At 39.4% G+C, this 21,734-nt stretch overlaps 1 protein-coding gene across 1 annotated transcript in view; it reads right to left on the bottom strand.

Moving 5' to 3' along the window:
- Positions 1-12,986: 12,986 nt before the first annotated feature.
- The window catches only part of LOC131900566 (zinc finger protein 431-like), a 30,626-nt gene continuing 21,878 nt past the window's right edge, over positions 12,987-21,734 (bottom strand). The window contains exons 2-4 of the mRNA XM_059251840.1: positions 16,687-16,813; positions 16,435-16,495; positions 12,987-15,696 (exon numbers count right to left, since the gene is read on the bottom strand). Coding sequence (XP_059107823.1) covers positions 14,055-15,696; positions 16,435-16,495; positions 16,687-16,813 — 1,830 coding nt within the window. The 3' untranslated portion in view covers positions 12,987-14,054. The remainder of the gene's footprint in view (positions 15,697-16,434; positions 16,496-16,686; positions 16,814-21,734) is intronic.

Below are 21,734 nucleotides of genomic sequence, written 5' to 3'. Positions count from 1 at the left end.
AGGTCTTTGAAGTGTTTGAAGACTACCTATCTATCTGAAATATATCTATGTATACCTAGAAGACTTAACTAACATGGCTACAAATATTATCATAGATGACTAACTATTAATCTATTTTTTAATTATCCATTACAATTTTAAATGAGTTACATAAACATAATACCTCAAACAAGAATAGAAATATATATACAGTATAACAAAATTAAGTTTAAATTTGTATCAATAAACTAAAATCTATAGCAATGTAAAACATTTTAAACAAGTTGTTACTCTTTAAAAGTAGGTTCATTAATCTACCCTTTCATCCTATCATATCTAAACCATCCCCCCCTTTTTTTTTTTAGTAAGAGATTGTATTTATAATCAACCTGCTTTAAATAAAAATATTGGTTTTTCTCTGTCTCACACCAGAGGGCTCTTCTGATTTGGGACACAAGAATCTCTTAACCATTTTTTTTTGAGCAATATGTCTGAGTTTAGAGGGGGAGTGAGCCAATTCCATCTCTAAAGCCAGCTTGGTATATTTGGGAATTTGGGCGTAGCTTCTCTTACTACTTCCTGCTGGAGGGGGGCGCTGTATCTTATGGGGACACAAAGAAAATTTTAGGATCATGGAGTAGTCCATGAGGCTGTATCGTCTGAGCCAGTTGCCTTGAAACCATTCTGGATGTTGAATCATCTGGGCCATGGTGTCACTGGAGACCTTTCAGGGGGTCTTGGCTGGTCAAACCTGATGTATCTTAATCTGGAACAAATCCATAGTCTCTGGCTTTCTGTGGAAACAAAAGCAGAGACTCTTTTCCAAAGCAACATATCCTTATATCCAAATTTTGAAGTCAAGGTACCTTTAAAATATACATTTTGGCATAACTCAACAGCTTTTACAATCAAATGTTTTTCTGCAGTTACGAATATCAAAGAGAACATAATCCAGATTCTCTGTGTGGTAGCCATCTTTACGTGGCTTATTTTTTTATATTAGCTTGAGCCTATTGCTTTAAACTGCAGCCTTCTAAGCCTGAAATGGCGCAGTGGCTGCTGGCTCCGCCCACTTCAGCTTCCCAACATGGCGGTGGTCTGCTTTCCGCCAGCTCTGGGAGCCGTAACTCTCAGAAATAGTGGGTCTACACTTTTACCAAAGTAGCGTGTAGCCCAGAAACTTTTTTTTGTTTTGTTTTGTACTAGCAAAGGCTAAATCCACCACATAGCTTAATGTGTTACTTGCAGAGGCCTCATTCCTACCATACTGCAGGTCGAGAGTGCACACTAGGAACCCGCCAGTAGCTCAAACCGGCAGCTGCCGCTCATTTGAGAGAGACAATTAGGAAGCTGTTTTTAGCTCCGTTTTAGAATCTTTTTTCTAAGTTTTTAGGTGGAAACTCTTGCCACCACGTTGGACGCCATTTGTAGCTGGAGAACTTTTCTCCAGCTCCCACCATCAAGTCCCGCCAGTCCCAGAGCCCATTTATAAAATAAACATACAGACTCTTACATTATTTAAACTGCTTGGCCATTAGCTCAGGCCTGTTATTGTCTAGCTCTTACTCTTATATTTAGCCCATTTCTATTAATCTTTACTTTGCCACGTGGCTTGTGGCTTACCGGTACTTTACATCTTCCTTGTCCTGATGGCGGCTGGCAGTGTCTCCCTCTCAGCCTTCCACTTCCCAGAATTCTTTTCCTTGTCCCGCCTATACTTCCTGCCTAGCCAATGGCCAATCAGTGATTTATTTACTGACCAATCAGCAACACACTTGACATACAGACCATCCCACAGCATTTTACTTCCTTCATTTGTTTCTTCCTTTCCTTCTAGACAACAATAAAAAGACCTATTAATCATTTCCTGTAGCAATAAGGAAGTTTTACAGAAGCAAAGGGAGCTATTAATACCTCACAGCCATTATCCTATTGTTATCCCACCTGCAGGCTACTAGGAGCCAGAGCAAAATGTCAATGGCACTTAAGTCATACCTGGCTACAAATTAAGTTTCTTTAGCTATCACAGGGACCTGTGTAAACATTCTCATCTGAGTACCCTAATAACTGAATTAGGTAAGTTCATTTCTAAGCAGGCAAAAACAGTGCCATCATGTTAGGGCTGGCAGACATGGCCTTATAAGACGAAACTGGTTTAAATTTTAGTGTTCTGCTTTCACCTTCATATTGCTGGTATGATGAGCCAGGGCCACCACAGAAGGCTGGAAAACTATTAAAGTTTTGACTAAAATTGTGCAGCTAAGAGAGGTGTGGGCAATTCTAGGTGTACCTTATTGAAATTGTTGATACCTGGTGATGTATATACTGTGACATTATATGTTGGAAGTATGTGATATGCTTTTTTATTTTAATTTTATAGGGGATTACAGTTAAGAGATTGCGTGACTCTCAGAAGGGACTTTGAACTTTGGACTTTATTACATTGTTGAGACTGATAAACTGTGGGGACTTTTGAAGTTGGACTAAATGCATTTTGCATTATGATATTGTTACAAGCTTATGGGGACTACAGAGCAAAATATGTTGGTTTGAATGTAATTGGCCACATAATCATACAGAGAGATGTTATTAGGATGTGTGACTTTGTTGGAGTGGGTAGGCATTGTTGAAGGAAGTATGTCACTGTGGAGGAGAGTTTTGAGGTTTCATATACGTTCAAGTTATACCTAGTGTCTCAGTTTACTTCTGGTTGCCTTGAGATCATGATGTAGCCAGCATTATGTCTGTCTGCATGCCACCATGCTCCCTGGTATGAGTGATAATGGACCGAATCCCTGAAACTGTAAGCTAGCCTCAATTAAATGTATTCCTTTATAAGAGTTTCCATGGTCTGGAGAGATGGCTTAGAGGTTAAGAGCACAGGCTGCTCTTTGAGAGGTCTTGAGTTCAATTGCCAGCAACCACATGGTGGCTTACAATCATCTGTAATGAGATGTAGAGACCTCTTCTGGTGTGCAGGCATACATGCATACAGAACACTATACATAACAAATAAATCTTTTTTTTTTTTTTAGAAAAAAAAAAGAGTTTCCGTAGTCATGGAGTGGTATCTGTTCACAGCAATAGGAAGCTTAATTAAGCATTAAATCAAGCTTTATGGTCCCATGTACTCAAAAACTAATAACTTTTATTGGAGCACACCAAAGATTAATCACACCTTTCCTCTCTACATGTACATTTTTCAGCCAGAAAAATAACAAGCCAGTTATTCTGAGTCACACCAATTAGGTCAGCACTTTTGTTCTATTTGAACTAGTGCAACAACAGTGATTAGGTTTCTAGATGGAAATTCACTTGTTTGTCCAAATTCTTTACAGTCCTGGTCTTTGGACATCCCAAAATTATTTATCTGGACATTTTGATCACCTAAAGTTGATTATCTAACTAATCAATGGAAATACCAAATATAAACAAATTTAGACCTTTGAACCTCCTTCCTGCAACCACCCTTTCTCTGCTATGGGTATACCACCTTGCAAGTGGACAATAGACTCTGATTCTTACAGAGGTCCCTATGCATTTGCAACTTCCCACTAAAACACTAGGCTCTATTAGGACTCTCATTCACTTGTCTTATTCTCCTTCTTGCTGACCTGCATAACTGTATTCCCAGCACTGGATGACACAGGCAATTCTTGGTGTTCAAAGCAATACTTACTGACACTGTACAATGAAAGTCTGATAATGTGCTGGACTTTTTGTTGTCAACTTGATATAGGCTGGAATCATCTGAGAAGAAGAACCCCAATTGAGGAAATGTCTCTACAAGATCAGGTTGTAAGCTGGAGTGTAAAGCATTTTTCTAATTAGTGATTGATGGGGGAGAGCCCAGCTTATTGTAAGTGGGTCCAATACAAGGGCCAGTGGACCTAGGTTGTATATAAAACAGGCTAGGCTAGCCATGGAGAACCATGGAGTAAGCAGCACTCATTCATGGCCTCTGCATCAACTTCTTCCTCCAGGTTCCTGCCCCGTGTCAGCTCCTGTTCTGAATTCCTTTGATGATGAAGAGTGATATGGAAGTGTAAGCCAAATTAACTGTTTTCTTCCCAATTAATGTGTGGTTGTGGTGTTTCATCACAGCAATAAAAAACCAAACTAAGACACTTACCAGACATCTTGTTCTGAAAACAAATAAAGAAATAACCATTTCTGAAAAATTGAGTATAATTCTTAATGGCTGGGAGACATTGAGGAACAGAAGGAAATACAGATTACAGTAGTGATCTATGTAAAAAGTAAGATAGAAAAGATGATACTGTGTTATTTGAAAGAGAATGGACCCCCATAGGCCCATATGTTTTAATACTTACTCATAATGGAGTGCTGTTACTAAGGAGGGATTAGCATTCCTTGGTATATGCCCAAGAGTGGTATAGCAGGATCTTGAGGAAGATTGATTCCCAATTTTCTGAGAAACTGCCATATTGATTTCCAAAGTGGCTGTACAAGTTTGCACTCCTACCAACAGTGGAGGAGTGTTCCCCTTGTTACACATCCTCTCCAACATAAGTGGTTATTAGTATTTTTTTATCTTAGCCATTCTGACAGGTGTAAGATGGTACCTCATTTTGATTTGCATTTCTCTGATGATTAAAGATGTTGAGCAAGTCTATAAATGTCTTTCAGCCATTTGAAATTCTTCTGTTGAGAATTCTTTGTTCAGCACTGTAGCCCATTTTTAATGGAATTGTTTAATATTTTGATGTTTAGTTTCTTGAGTTCTTTATATATTTTGTAGATCAGCCCTCTGTCATATGTGGAGATGGTGAAGATCTTTTTCCATTCTGCAGGCTGTCATTTGGTCTTATTGACCATGTCCTTTGCCTTACAGAAGCTTCTCAGCTTCAGGAGGTCCCATTTATCAATTGTTGTTCTTAGTGTCTGTGCTATTGATGTTATATTTAGGAAGTTGTCTCCTGTGCCAATGCACTCAAGACTACTTCCTGCTTTCTCTTCTATCAGGTTTAGTGTAACTGGATTTATGTTGAGGTCTTTGATCCACTTGGACTTGAGTTTGTGCATGGTGATAGATACAGATCTATTTGCAGTCTTCTACATGTTGACATCCAGTTATGCCAGCACCATTTGTGAGTGAGGTAACCCAGACTCAGAAGAACAAACATGATGTACTCACTCATAAGTGAATACTAGATGTAAAGCAAAGGATGACCAGACTACAACCCACAGCTCCAGAGAAGCGAACTAACAAGGAGGACCCTAAGATGAACACACTGATCACCATGGGAAGGGTAAATAGATGAGATCTCCATGAGTAAACTGGGGATGAGGGGGGTAATGGAAGGTAGGGGATGGGGGATCAGAACATAAACAAAGAGGATGCTCAAGCTAGGGGAGTGACAGAGTGGGAGAGCAATAAAAAAGATACCATGGTAAAGGGAGATATCATGGGGATAGGGAAAAACCTGGTGCTAGGGAAGTTTCCAGAAATCCACAAGGATGACCCCAGCTTAGACTACTAGCAATAGTAGAGAGGGTGCCTGAGCTGGCTGACTCCAGTAGTCAGATTAGTGAATACCTTAACTGTCATCATAGAGCCTTCATCAAGTAACTGATGGAAGCAGATGCAGAGATCCACAGCCAAGCACCAGGCTGAGCTCCAGGAGTCCAGTCAAAGAGAGGAAAGAGGGATTCTATGAGCAAGGGGCATCAAGATCATGATGGGGAAACCTACAGAGACAACTGAACCAAGCTAGTGGGAACTCATGAATTTTAGACCAACAGCTGTGGAGCCTCCATGGGACTGGACTAGGTCCTCTGCATAAGTGAGACAGTTGTGTAGCATGATCTGCTTAAGGGGCCACCTGGCAGTAGAATCAGGATCCATCCCTGGTACATGAGCTGGCCTTTTGGAGCCCACTACCTATGATGGGACACTTTGCACAGCCTTGATGCAGGGGGAGGGGCTTGGACCTGCCTCAACAGAATGTACTATGTTTTGCTGACTTCCCATGGGAGGCCTTACCTTTTTGGAGAAGGAGGTGGGGGATGGTTTCGGGGAAAGGCTGGGGGGAGTGGGAGGAGTGATGAGAAGGGGATCTGTGGTTAGTATGTAAAATGAATAAAAATTTCTTAATAAGGATAAAATGTATTTTTTATCACATTTTATTTGTGTGTGTATGTATCTGCAGTAAGGTTCACACATGCCTCAGTGCATAGGCAGCAGTCAGGGGAGAACTTGAGAACTGGTTCTCTCCTTCCATCATGTGGGTAGCAAACTTAGGTCAGTAGCAAGCTACATATTGGCTTGTCTGACTTGCTGACTCTAACTGTACCTTTTGAGAAATATGGGAGTATATGTTTGCAGTATGTATCTAAGTATGACATGTATATTTATGAGTGTAGGGCATGTGTGATATGTGTGTCTGCAAGGCTGCCATTTTTGCAGGTGTGTGTTTAGAGAAGTCTTAATGGTTGTTTGGTTTGTAGGAGTGGCAGAGGTGTTGTGGAGAGGAATATTGAATGAGAATGGGCATCATGATGGAACTAGGAGATATGGTGCTCACCTGAATGGCATACATGAGATGGTTGCTATATAAAAGCCACTACAGCACCATTCTCCCAGGACTTCTCCCATGAGAACAGGGGAGGAGAAGTCAAAGGGATCAGAGGTTCAAGATCATCCTTGTTGTACCATCAGTTTGAGGTCAGTCTGGGCCACAGAAGTCCTTCTTTGAAAAGAAGGATGAGGAGGGAATGAGAAGGCAAGGAGAGAGGAGGAAGTGAATGGAAAGGGAAGTGGAGGGTAGGAGTGGTGTGGCTCATCTACAGCAAGACACACCCACACCACACCTCTGAACCTGAGTCAAAACATCATAGTCAGTGGTCACTGATGCCTGAGACAGGGAGGTAACTGAGGTGCCTTTTCCAGCCTGGATCCTACTATCACTGTACCCTGTCTTCTTTAGCTCTGGCTCCTATCACCCACACTCTCATGCACAGAATCATCCTCTGCAGTGACAGTGTCACTTGGCCACTCAGCACATCCTTCTCCTCAGAGCTGTCCAGGGCAGCCTGCTGTGCCTTCAGGGCCTCCATCAGCATAAAGATTTCTCTGAACAGTTCTGCAATCTACAGGTGACCTGGATTCGATGAGCAGCCACCAAGAGCCAAACATAGACCAGGAACCTCTTCACCAGGCAGCTTGTTACATGGACAGATTGAGGACAGGGAATGAGCTAACTAAGAACATGTATTGTTTACCCCAGAGGATGAAGACATTCCTCTTATTTTTAAATTTTTGAGAATGAAAGAATCCAAGGGAAGATTTATTTTGTGACCCTTGAAGGGATTTAAAATCACATTTGATGTTTATCCATAAAGTTATATTGGCACATGGCCCTGTTTGCTAAGAGCAAACAGAAACTAGACACTGTCTGATCCACAGGTAAGCAAATACTTTGTCTTTTTGGTCCTTCATAGAAAAACACTTAGCCTCCCCTGCTCTTAGGGTCTCTGTTGGCCAATCTGAGTGAATGCTAGAGTCTGGAACAGACTGCCCCTGCCCAGTTACCCAGCAACCCTACTTGGATTTCAGTCGTATAGGATGCCCAAGGTTGACCTGTGACCTCCACACATGCACACAAAGAGCCCACAAAAAAGATACAATTAGGGGACAATGAGTTTCTCAGGGGGTTAAGGCACTTAGGGTCAAGCCCCCCCACTTGAGTTCAATTCCTGGGACTCATGTTGTTGACAGAGAAAACAGATGCAGGCAAGTCATCCTCTGACTTCCACACATGCATATCACAACCCCTAGCTGAAGAAATACATATAATTTAAAAATCTTTTAAAAGTTACAGATGGGAGATTTGGATTCAAATCCTGGCTTATGTCCATTTAGTGGCTATGTGACCTTGTGTGCCTGGATTTACTTTTATTCCTGTTACTTTAAATGGAGATAATTAGAGAGAGCAATAAAAGTGCCACACTTCTTACCAGTTACAATGACCAGTTGGAGCATCAACACCCAGAGTGGCTCTAGTTGAGGCTCTCTTACTTCTCTATGTCTCAGTTTCCTATGTGAGAAATAGGCTTCTTTCACAAGACCTTGCCAGCTCATAGGTTCTTCAGTTCTTTACAGTAAAAGGAGGGAACCCTGCTTTTTGTCCTTATCAGTTTCCTCTGGGCTTGGCATGTCCCATCAGCCTCTGTACAAAACCCCCAGACTGCAGTTTGGCCGTTGCCACCTGGGCCTTGGTCATGTGCCTCTTGCTCTTCATTAACAATAACTCACGCTGCACCTGTTGTCCAATCCACCTGAGGCTCTAGGGACACTTAGACCCCCCAAGAGGCTAGGGTTGTGCAGCTCTCCCCACCCAACCAAGCTGAGCTTATGGCATTCTACCTCAGGGAAGGCTTTCAATTCCCACCTGAGCACAGGAACATTCTGGTCCTACCATGCAGCTCTGCCAAGAGCTCTGTGTCCCTGGACAGGTAATTAAGCCTCTCTGTCCTAGCTTCTTCACTCGGTGGTACAAGCCTACAATCCAGCTATTTAGGAGGCTGAGGCAGGAGGATCAGTAGTTTGAGAACTGTAGTGTGAGTTCAAGGGCAGCCCAGACAATTGAAAGAGACTCTGCCTCAAAATACACACACATAATCCCTTGTAATGAAGTATTTTGTTTGTTTGTTTGTTTGTTTGTTTGCCTTTTGTTCCTTTGTTGGCTGTAGGATGGACTCAGCCCTAAGAGTCCTGAGGGCCAGCTGGCCCAAACCAGTAATAAGATATTCCCTAAGAGCCTACCTGGGTCTGCCTAAGGGCCTTAGCAACAGCAGCTGAGACATGATTTGAGATGACCTAGACCAATGAGAGGCAGCCGTGTCACACTAGCAGATGCGTATTCATCAGATCTTCCCCCAGGGCATGGTGGGGAGGGTATATAAGGCTTGCCTCTTCCTGAATAAACTGACCTTGTAGTTTCATTTTCCTCTCAGAGTCTGTGTTGTTGACTCTGCATCTAATCGCCCCCTTCCCGAAAGGGAACACCACAGGACCCTGCCACATCTGGTGCCCAAACAGGGACCTGTTTGTCTCCCTTTCCTCATATGCAGCACTGGTTGAGCACCCCCTTGAGTAGTGTACATCGGTGAGTAGGTCCTTCTATGTTGTGTGCATTCAGTCCCTTTGGCAGGTAAGAACTGGGACCTCTTCCCCCCTTTCTTCTTGTTGTTTGTCTTGTTTGTGAGTCTGTCTATATGGTAGTGTGGCACATACTTTTGTTCAGGCTTGCTGAGTGTTTCCATATAGGGGCTGGACCATCAGGAAATAGAGCCATGGTCTCTGTTGTCTATCGCACCTTCTACTGCTGTGGGAAATTTCCTCCCTCACTGTAAAGAGACCCCTATTGGAGCTCTCAAGTCCCTCCTAAACAGCCAGGGGCTCTGGGCTACAACATCAAACTAGAAAGGTTTTTGGATGGAGGCTGTGGTGCTTGCTCCATGGATCTCTTCAGAGAACATGTGTTACTTGGCCTTTTTCTCTCAAAGCCTTTAATATTTTTTCCTTGTTCTGTACATTTAGTGTTTTGATTATGACATGTTAGGGGACTTCCTTTTCTCATCCAATCTATTTGGTGTTCTGTAAGCTTCCTGTACATCTATAGCATCTTTCCTTTAGGTTAGGGAAATTTTCTTCTATGATTTTTTTGAAATATTTTTTGGGCCTTTGAGCTGGGATTCTTCTCCTATGTCTATTCCTATTTTTTAGGTTTGGTCTTTTCATAGTATTCTAGATTTCCTGGATGTTTTATGTTAAAAATGTTTTATATTTAACATTTTCTTTGGCTGATATATCAATATCTTCTATGTCTGAGATTCTCTCTTCTACCTCTTGTATTCTGTTGGTGATGATTATGTCAGTAGTTACATCCACTTACCTATATTTTCCATCTCCAATATTCCCTCAGTTTGTGTTTTCTTTAATTCTATTTCCATTTTCAAGTCTTGAACAGTTTTATTCATTTTCATCACCTGTTTGCATTTTCCTGGATTTCTTCAAGGGATGTATTAATATCTTCTTTAAGGGTCTCTATCATCTTCTTAAGATTGTATTTAAGGTCATTTTCTTGTTCTTCAATTGTATTGGAATATTCAGAGCTTGCTGTGGTAGGGTAGCTGGACTTTGATGGTACCATATCACCCTGGCTATTTTTAATTTTGTTAAGCTGCCTCTAGTTATATGGGTTTGCAGTTATTATCAGTTTAGGTGTTGATTTCTGATTTGATTAGATGGGTATTTTTTTTGGATGTTTTCCCCTTGGTTTCTGTTTCCTCTCTGGTCTCCTGGCCTGAGTAGCCTGTGGTTCTGGTGACCAGCAAGTCTTCAGGTCCAGTAGGGTGTCTCCACTAGGGTTTTTCCATCTTGCATGACATCTGGGGCCTTGGGTGCCAATGTTGCCTCTGGGGTTCCAAGTACCTATGTGGCCTCTGGGGTTCCTAGTAATGCATGACCTCCAATAAAGCATAAGTTTTCTGACAAAATTTTTGGCTAGGATATTAAGCCCCAGGAAGGGGTTACTAGCATGGCCTCTAGTAAAGCAGAACTCTTCTGCCAGAGTTAGTGGTCCAGTATATGGAACCCAAGGGAGGGGAGATTGTTGGGTGCTATATGGACTATGAATCCTTCCCAATCATTGAATGAGCCATCAATAGAAAAAGTTTCTGCCTGTGGAATGGGAAAAGATTGGACAATTTTTGTAATCACAAATTCAGGTCATATGAGAAACCCCCTATCTTGCCATAGTAATCTGTAAATGTAACACACTTAAATACTGATTGGTAGCTAAGGATAATATAATACAGCAACAATCAAATCCATATACTTGTGGGTAACAGATGCTGCCGATTTACTAATTGTGCAAGAAGAGTAAGGAAAGCTGGTAGCATTTTCTACTTCTTATGTTGTAAATAAATCCATTCCAAAGACTTATACTTGTGTAAAATATCTGTAGCTGACAATTTAGTGGAGTAAATAAGTACTTTTGAAGGAAACAAAGGATCCACAGGATATACAAATGCCTTTTTGTTCTGGATTCAAATTGTTGTAGTTATTTTTTTGCCTCTCAAGAGAATATGTGAGGTCAGTCCAATGCCATCTCTCCTTCTAGTGTTTTAAATGGATTGATTAGTGCATAATTAGCTGTGAAACATTTTGATTTCATTGAAGTTGCATTAGAAATGTCAATCATACCTCATGAGACCCAGAAGGAATTTGTAAATGAAGTCAACGTTTTCATAGGCTCTCCTAAATCTTCATAAAAATGGAGACAATTCAAGATTAGATTTGTTAGTAAATTACTTACCCAATGCCTCAGGGTCATTTTTGGAAAATAGAGGATAAGTATGTAAAGGGGGGGTATGGTGAGAGAGTTGAATGAGCTGTCCTCAGTATACATATAGGTGATGCTATTTTAACTTTTGATTTTGCCTTAACAAGGAAAATCACCTTTTTGCCTCTTTTACCAATTTTAAAGTTGGATCATAAAGTTTATATTCATTCAAGGAATTTGCTATCACTCCTTCATGATTAATATCCTCCCTATCTTCCTTAGTTAGTTTGATAATAACCAAAGGACTTAAAATTGAACAGGGAATGTTTCCCTGTTTATATGCCCTTTCAATAGTTTGGGCTCTGTCCCATACTTCATCTAAAATTTCTTATTCTGTAAATCAGGAGTTATAATAATAATCAATTTGCAAGGAATATAATATTTGTGATTTTAATACAGTGCTGCTCTTTACTTTAAAAAAAAAAATGAAGTAGCTCAACACAAGCCAAAGCCTTCCCTTGTTTCTGTACCATCATTCTCACTCACCTCCTTCTCTGAGGGTCATCAATCTCCTAACTTGTAGCTGACTTCTGGTTTCTGTTCAAGTGCTACTTTTCACCACTCTAGAGGTGGTGGGCCCTGGCAGAATGGAGTCAGTAACTGAGGAGGACTAAAGTATCATACAATAGCCAACTTTATTCAGTGCCTCAGACAATTTATACTTTGTGGGTTAAGAAAGGACACATGAGTGGAGTTCTCATGAGTTCAAGGTGTATACATTGTATGGGACAAAAACATGTTTTCCCATACAGGCATCTAAAGGATAGTTCACACATTTAATTGAATAACAGCAGCATCAATGCGAAGTAATCTGAAGTCAACTCACTTATCTGCTACACCTGGGAGCATATTCCAAGAACAATCCCATGGTTTGAAGAATCTGAGGTTACAAGATTATTGTTTTGCTTTATTGCAGTGTTAAGAAAAAACATTCAGAATTCCCCTCAAATGACTCCTTTCCAGGACCACGTTCTGACAATACATACACCTAAATTAAATTTATTTTGATTTTAGAAAAAAAACCCATATACAAAGAAAGCTATTTTAAAAATATGGAGTCACACACACACATCCACATCATTTGCATACCTGGTGCCCAAGGAAGCCAGAAGAGTGTAAACAGACATCCAGGACAAGGCTTTGTAAGTAGTTTTGAGCTGTCTGATGTGGATGCTAGGAACCAAACTTGGGTACCCAACAGCAGCGGTGCAACTGAGTCAAATCCCCAACTGCCAAATATGTCATTAAACTGTAGAAGATGAAGATATGCCATTACTCTTTCTGTCCTCTATCACTTGGAGGTGATGAAATTCCCTGATATTTGGTCATTGAAGGATTGAATGGATTTCTATTCTTCTTTGAATGGACTCTAAACATTGCTTCTTATTGCAATTGTTAACACAGTTCTCTTCATGTAAATAAAGACAACAAGCCGGGCGGTGGTGGCGCACGCCTTTAATTCCAGCACTCGGGAGGCAGAGCCAGGCAGATCTCTGTGAGTTCGAGGCCAGCCTGGGCTACCAAGTGAGCTCCAGGAAAGGCGCAAAGCTACACAGAGAAACCCTGTCTCGAAAAACAAAAAAAAAACAAAAACAAAAAACAAAACAAAAAAAGACAACAAAAGATTTAGTTGAGTAGAGATGAGTCCAGATTGTTAGGGAAAGTTCCATAATGTGATATATTATTTTTTATAATTAATTTATTTTTATTTTACATGCATATATGCTTTGTTTGTATATATGTCTGTGTGAGGGTGTTGGATACCATGGAACAGGACTTAAAGACAGTTGTGAACTTCCATGTTGGTTCTGGGAATTGAAACAGTGTCTACTGGAAGAATAGCCAGTGTTTTTAATTTCTGAGCCATCTGTCCACATTCTCCTTTTCTTGGATGTTTTGAGACAGAATGTCTTAGCATTTCAGCAGTGAAACATCATGACCAAAAAGCAAGCTGGGGAGGAAAGCCTTTATTTCTGTTCATCATTAAAGGAAGTCAGGACAGAAACCTAAATGGGGCAGGAACTGTGAGGCAGGAGCTGATGCAGATGCCATGAAGGGGTGCTAATTACTGGCTTGCTCAGCCAGCTTTCTTATAGAACCTAGGACCCTTCCCAATCAATCACCAAAAAAATGCCTTACAGCTGGATCTTGTGGAGGCATTTTCTCAGTTGAGTTTCCCTTCTTTCAGATAACTCCAGTTTGTGTGTGAAGTTGACATAAGATTAGCCAGTACAACTGACTACTTATCAACTTGGCATACAAACTATTAAGTCACAACCACTCCTTTCTTATTTGTTTAGAAGAACTCACATTAAAAACATAACTTTAATAAACACTCTACAATTTTTACAAATTCAAACACATTAAAAAGTCTTTCAATTATGGCTGTTGTAAAAAAAAATCGAAATTAAATACCTTCTCCTGCAAGAGAGAAGCAGGGCAGTCACAATCTGAAAAAAAGCAAAACCTCACTCCAACAGTAAAACTAACTCAACACCCAGTGACTGGGATTCACTCACAGTCTTTGGCACTACTATAAAGGGCTTGGGTCACTTCTCTGGCTATGCCATCTGCAGTACACACAAGTTCTCTTCTAGGCTCTGAATGGTTCCAGTTCAACACAGCTGATGGTCTTGGTGGGCATCTCATGGTACTGGCATCTCCAAAATCATGGAGTCTTTGCCTGGTGTGCAAAGCTTTACCTCATTTATTACATTGACTAGATTTGTCTCTAATATGTATTCTTTCATGATTTTGTAGATGACTGTTACGTGCAAAAGCTTTACCACACTGATTACATTCGTAAGGTTTCTCTCCAGTATGACCTCGTTCATGACTGTGAAGATGATATTTATGTGCAAATGCTTTACCACATTGACTACACTCATAGGGCTTCTCTCCAGTATGACTTCTTTCATGCCTTTGGAGATTACTGCGAGATGAAAAAGCTATACCGCATTGATTACATTCATAGGGTTTCTCTCCAGTATGATTTCTTTCATGCATTTGAAGATAACTGCAACATGAAAAGGCTTTACCACACTGATTACATACATAGGGTTTCTCTCCAGTATGTGTTCGTTTATGCATTTGAAGAGCACTACCAGATGAAAAAGATTTGCCACACTGACTACATACATAGGGTTTTTCTCCAGTATGACTTCGTTCATGTCTTTGAAGATTAATGCGATATGAAAAGGCCTTACCACATTGACTACATCCATAGGGTTTCTCTCCTGTATGACTTCTTTCATGCCTTTGAAGATGACTGTTACGTGCAAAAGCTTTACCACACTGACTGCATACATAGGGTTTCTCTCCAGTATGACTTCTTTCATGCCTTTGAAGATCACCATTACTTGCAAAAGCTTTACCACATTGATTACATTCATAGGGTTTCTCTCCAGTGTGAATTCTTTCATGTTGTTTAAAATTACTGGGATCTGAAAAGGCTTTACCACATTGATTACATACATAGGGTTTCTCCCCAGTATGACTTCTTCCATGCCTTTGAAGATCACCAGTACTTGCAAAGCTTTTACCACATTGATTACATTCATAGGGTTTCTCTCCAGTATGTCTTCTTTCATGTATTTGAAGATAACTGGGACATGCAAAGGTTTTTCCACATTGTTTACATTCATAGGGTTTCTCTCCAGTGTGAATTCTTTCATGTATTTGAATATAACTGGGACATACAAAGGCTTTTCCACATTGCTGACACTTATACTGTTTCTTTCTAGTATGAGTTCTAGGTACTTGAAGATAACTGTGACATGCTAAATCTTTACCACCTAGATTATATTCATAAGGTTTTATTTTTAAAGGAGTTCTTTGGTATAATTGCAAAGAATCGGCTCTAAATGTTTTATCATCTTGTTTACATTCATAGGGTTCCTCTTCATTATGGGTTCTTTTGTGTGTTTGAAGATACTTACGATGGTTAAAGCCTTTGGGACATTGCTCACATTTATAGAATCCTTTTCCCATATGAGTTTTTTCACCTCTTTGAAGAGAACTAGAAGAACTCAGAGCCTTACCACACTGGTAGCATTCATAACATTTTCCTATAACATGAGTCACATTATATGTGCAATGTGAACCAGGACAGACAGAAGAATTTTCATATTTCTTAAACTCATAAGGCTTTTCTCCGGTGTAAGTGTGTTGATGTATTCCCACTGAAGTGTGAAATCCAAATAATTCTACACTTGTATTATCATCACCATGTCTTCCCATTGTGGGAGCTACTACATAGTTTTTTCTGGGAGAGACAGAGGTACAGTGCTTCTTTCCATATCCATTAAGCTCACATGGCTTGTATCCAGGGTGACAAATGATGTACCTATTAAAGGAAGAATAACAAACAAAATGTTTTCCCGTTGCATTCACATAGTTTAACTTTTTGTTCCTCATAAAGATGTGGTATAGGGATTAAGATTTCTTTACCACATTCTTAAGTCTCATAAGCTGCTCCTATCATTAAATTATGGTAAGTCTATTCAAGTATATGAGTAATGTTAGCTTAATTAAGGGACAATTTGCTTATAGAAGGACTTGGACATATCCTAATCCCATAACCAATGTGAATGTCTTTACAATACTTGAATGGTGTATCCTGCATATTGGGCATTAACAGCTTAGATACAAGACTGTAAAACATCAGTAGTAAACTTCTGCCCTCCGGGGTTCTCCCATTGTGCTGTAAGCCTGTATTTAAGACCTCCTCCCTCCTTCAATAAATGGCATTTGGCATTAAAAAAAAAAGAATACTCATTTTGCCAGAGTGATTAAAAAAAAAAAGGAATGAAACTAAATGGATGAATAGTTCTACTTGACATGGATCTCAGGGAGCTATGATTAATATGGTAACATCTGTTAAGGCATTGTTTCCTTGTCTTGTTTCTTAGAGGGACAGCATGCAAACACACATCAGCTACCTGAAACTGAGGTATCTGATGTTGGAAGAATTTAATATTCATCACAAGGCTGTGTAATTTACACTGTTAGTTTTCATTAAATAGCAGGACATATTGAAATTTGTTCAGAGGCACAAACATATCACCTTGCACAAGAAAATTACCTTTCATGTCTTCTAGAACTTTGACAATGATCTTCAATATTCTGGTCTTCCCATTTGAAGCCTAAAATATAACATCAGAAATATATATTATTGAGAATTATGCAAGATTTGAGTTATCTTCAGTGAACCTTAGAACCATTCCTGATTCACAACATTATTCCTCTTTCACAGTCAAAATCACAACAGAACACTAATCTCCAAGAAAGATTTGTCCCCTTAAGCTACAAAGTGAAGGAAAACTTACATTCGTACCTATAGCAGTGAGGTTCTCATAGGTTTCCAACATCACATCTTTGTAAAGACTCTTCTGGGAAGGATCCAGCAAAGCCCACTCTTCCTCATTGAAGTTCACTTGCACATCCCCATAGGTCACTGCATCCTAAAATTTACCATACAAATATGTGATAAAGATGGTAAGACTGAATGCATTGTAAATGTACACTTCATTGAGCATACGTTTACATAATTCTGCACATTCAACAAATTTATTTCATATCACAGAATTTCAAGTGCAATCACCAAGTTATTTTAGAAGGAAACAGAAAAGGAGGACATGAGTCTCATTTCTGGGCCCTCTCAATAGTATATGGCATTGCAAGAGAAATGTTGAATTACAAATAGAAAGAAACATGCAAACAGAGCAAAAGTATTGAGTAAACATCAAAAAAATTGTATCAAAATTACCACCATCAAAGAAGGATAGACAATATGGACATGGTGATGCACATCTTTAATCCCCAAACTCAGGAGAAAAAGACAGGCAAATCTCTGATTTTCAGCTGGCTGAGTCTATGTAGAGTTTTAAAGGACAGCCAAGTTACATACTGAGACACTGCTTCAAACAAAGAAAAAAACTGAGAACATGCAGGGGCTCACTCTAAACTCCACCAATGATTTATACATTCCCTCCAGAAATGTACTTTCCTTTCAGAAAATTGGAGTACCTCATTTAAACTCTAAGGCTTCATAATGTTCATATGAAGGAATGCATTTTTAATAAGTTACTGACTGACAGATTAAAAGGGTTCTCAAAAACAGTGAAGTAAAGCTGATGCTAAAAAATAAAACAAGCAAACAAACTCAGTTGAGTATAAAGATGGATCAACAGTTGAGATCACTTATTGCTTTTGCAGAGGACCTGTATCAATCCCCAGAACTCACTTGGATGTCCTAACAATTTGTAACTCCAGTTCAAGAGAATTCAGTGCTCTCTTCAGACTTCAGTGAACACCAGGCACACACATGGTACACATGCATATATAAATAGGCAAAAGATTCATGCACACATTTCAAAAATGAAACCAAATTAAAGCATACATAAAGATATGGAGAATGTTACACACCTGCAATGCAATCATTCAGAAGATCAGTATTAATGTCATGAATGTATGCCATCTTGGTGGAAAAAAAATGATACTTTCTGCCAAAGTTAAAAAGTAAAGAAGTGGGTAAAGCTCAGCACAAAAGCAAATGCTTCACATGTATAAACTTAATTCCATCAGCGAAAACTATAGAAATAAAAGTATCACAGCAGAATAGTGGTTTAGAAAGGAAATGCAATTGCTTCTATTTACCTTAGGTTATTAGGGATGGGTCCTGTTATAATGGTAACAGTGTCCATGCATGAGAAGGAAGAGGGTTGCTAACTTTAAATCACAGAAAGAAGACAAGTGTGGTTGGAGTATAAACACTCAACACCCATCCCCAGAGACTAACCTACTCTAGAAAGGACCCTCATCCTAAAGGTACCATATGCACCTCGATAAAAACCACAAACCAGAGACAAAGTCTCCAATACATCTTTGTACTTGGGAGATTTTTCATTCAACTCACCACATTTTGACATAGGACATGACAGCCTCACACTTAACCCATAATGCAAAGTGCATTTATTCTAACCTCAAATACCCCCATATTCTGTACCAGTCCCAACAAAGTTAAAATGTAGAAAGTTTCCTCTGACACTCAAGGCAGTCCCTTGATTGTGATATCTTGTGAAAATCAAAAAGCAAATTATATCTACAGAACACACAAAGGTACAGAATAAACATTTTCTTTTCAAAGAAGTAAGGACAGATTGGACCACAGCAAGACTGAAAACCTGCAGGGCAAACACCATACTCTGTAGGTCTGTGTCAGGCACCTGGGGCTTCAGTTTCAAAGGGCTTAGATGGCTCTTTCTCTCTGCAACTTCTCACACATTGTGCACTTTTGCTACTTCCACTACCTATGTGTCACATTTTCTTGAAAGAAGATAGAAAACTTAAAGGTCATGGATTCTTCCTCTGTCTCAGTTCAGCTTTCTTGCACCATTTGTTTGGCAGAGTCAAGGACCCAGTGAGGAGACTGTGATAGTTCATTGTATGTGTGAAAATGAAGAGTGGGTTGCATTTTAAGACCACTAGATGTCGAGTTACCCAAGCTTTGAGACACTTGCCATGAATAGCTGCACAGAGGCAGTGGAAGTAGCCAAAGTACATAAAGTGCACCATAGAGGGGTGCTAATTACTGGCTTGCTCAGCCTGCTTTCTTATAGAACCTAGGACCCTTCCCAATCAATCACTAAAAAAATGCCTTGCAGCTGGATCTTGTGGAGGCATTTTCTCAGTAGAGTTTCCCTTCTTTCAGATAACTTCAGTTTGTGTGTGAAGTTGACATAAGATTAGCCAGTACAACTGACTACTTATCAACTTGGCACACAAACTATTAAGTCACACCATTCCTTTCTTTCTTTCTTTCTTTCTTTCTTTCTTTCTTTCTTTCTTTCTTTCTTTGTTGTTGTTTTTGAAGACAGGGTTTCTCTGTGTAGTTTTGGTGCCTGTCTTGGATCTCATTCTGTAGACCACACTGGCCTTGAACTCACAGAGATCAGCCTGACTCTGCCCCCCAAGTGCTGAGATTAAGTGTGTGCCACCACTGCCCGGCCCATTTCTTTCTTATTTGTTTATAAGAACTCACAATAAAAACATAAATAACTTTAATAAATACTCCATAATTTTTACAAATTTAAACACATTAAAAAGTCTTTCAACTATGGCTATTGTAAAAAAAAATTGAAATTAAATACCTTCTCCCTACAAGAGAGAAGAAGCAGGGCAGTCACAACCTGAACAAAGCAAAAACTCACTCCAACAGTAAAACTAACTCAACATCCAGTGACTGGGATTCATGAAGTCTCAATTTTCCTTGTAGAATCAACTGAGAGACTATTCTATATAAGTTTTTAATTTTTCACTGTTTATGTGGTAAAAAGATCCATTTTAAGATAATATCTTCCCTTGGCATTAATATTCCAGTAGGAGAATGCTTAGAGGATAAAATAACCAGAATGCAATCAAGCTCTGGATCCAAACAATCCATGTGCACATCCTGTAATTTCTTTTCCACCAAAGCCAATTCTCTTTGAGCTTCAGTTGATAATTCTCTTGGACTGTTAAGTCCTTATTAACATTTAAGGTTTTGAATAAATTAATTATTTCTTGATTTTTCTACTCCAATTGTGGGCTGAAGATGGGAAATATTTCCTAGCAATCTTTGAAAGTCATTAAGAGTCTGCAATTGATCTCTCCTAATCTGCATCTTTTGGGGTCTAATTTTTTGTAGACTTATTTTATATCCTAAATAATTAATAGAATTTAATCTTTGTATTTTTTCAAGAGCAATTTATAATCCCCAAGACAATAAAATTTTCTTTACCTTGTCAAACATTCTTTCCAAAATATCTACATTTGAATCAGCTAGTAAGATGTTGTCCATGTAATGGTAAACTATAGATTGAGGAAATTGCTTATGAATCATTTCCAATGGCCGACATAAAATATTGGCACAGGATAGGGCTATTTAACATTCCCTGTGGGAGAATATTCCATTGATATCTCTTAACAGGCTGAGAATTATTATAAGTAGGCACCATGATGGCAAATTTTTCTTATAAAGGTATAGTGAAGAAACAATCTTTTAAATTAATAACTATAGAGGCCATTCTTTATGTAACAGAGAAAGCAAAGGAATTACAGACTGTAGAGAGACCATTGGCTGAATCACCTTATTAAAAACTTTTATTAAAAATTTTTCCAGATTTTTTTCTTTTGGTTTTTCGAGACAGGGTTTCTCTGTGTAGCTTTGTGCGCCTTTCCTGGAACTCTGTAGCCCAGGCAGGCCTCAAACTCACAGAGATTCACCTACCTCTGACTACCAAGTGTGCCCCTATCACCTGGCTCCAGATTTCATTTTAATAACAAATACAGAAGAATTCCAAGAGCTGATTGATTCTTCAACATGCTGACCATTTTGCTACTATTGTATTAGCTATTCTAAGGCCTGCAGTTTCTCTGATGTTAAAGGTCATTGTTCAACCCATTCAGGTTTGTCTGTTAACCATTTTAAAGGTATGGCTGTTGGTGCCTTTGAAAGATCAGCAGATGTTGTGCCCTGTTCTTGTACAACAGGAATGGTCAGTGATTGTTCTTTATAATACCTTCACATATTTTCCCCAGAAACATACAATAATTGATGATTTGTTTCTCAGATTGGAGGAATGTTAATCTGAGTATTCCATTGCTGTAACAAATCACGCCCCCATAAATTCATTGCTATATTGGTCACATATGGCTTTAATTTTCCTCTCTGTCGTTCTTGGCCTATACATTCAACCCATCTTGGTCTCTGTTTTACCTGAGATAACATTCTAAACCCTAAAAGCTGAACATTTACCTTCTGAAGAGGCCAATTTGGATGCCAAGCTTCTGGTGCAATTTTGTTACATCCATACCTATGTCTACAAGACCTTCAATGACAATGTCATTTATTTATATTTTCAATTTTGGTCTTTGTTAATTTATAGATGTTTGTCAAAATATTTCTTTATGGTTTCTCCTGAAATCTTTGTTCTCTCTTCTATAGCTGTTCTATCATCCAGAGAAATATGGCTTCTTACAATAGGCATTAGGTACTTGAATTGCTCTAGGAAGGAGTTTTCTCCATGATAACTGGAAATGACTGAACTGAATTTGACATGGGGCCTGTGGGAGGCCCCTAAAGGAGTTTCCCGATGGCAAAAGGTTACCTTGACAGTCCCTTGTTGATCTACATTCATTAGTCTAATACCTGCCTTTGCTACATCTTCTACACACTCCAGAAGGGAGGGGTGCTCTGTTGGGATTATTTTTAGAAAAAACATTGTTTCTAGGAATCCCCTGTTTACAATCCCTTTTTAGGTAACCTTGTTTACCACAATTGAAACACTTGACTGTAGCTGGAGTTTTCTCTCCAGGTCCCGCCAAGCCCCGGCAGTCCGACAG

Source organism: Peromyscus eremicus, unplaced genomic scaffold, assembly GCF_949786415.1.
Source record: "Peromyscus eremicus unplaced genomic scaffold, PerEre_H2_v1 PerEre#2#chr22_unloc_1, whole genome shotgun sequence".
NCBI classification, from domain to species: domain Eukaryota; kingdom Metazoa; phylum Chordata; class Mammalia; order Rodentia; family Cricetidae; genus Peromyscus; species Peromyscus eremicus.
The sequence above is the reverse complement of the archived record's forward strand: the minus strand, read 5'-3'. Positions and strand labels throughout refer to the sequence as shown.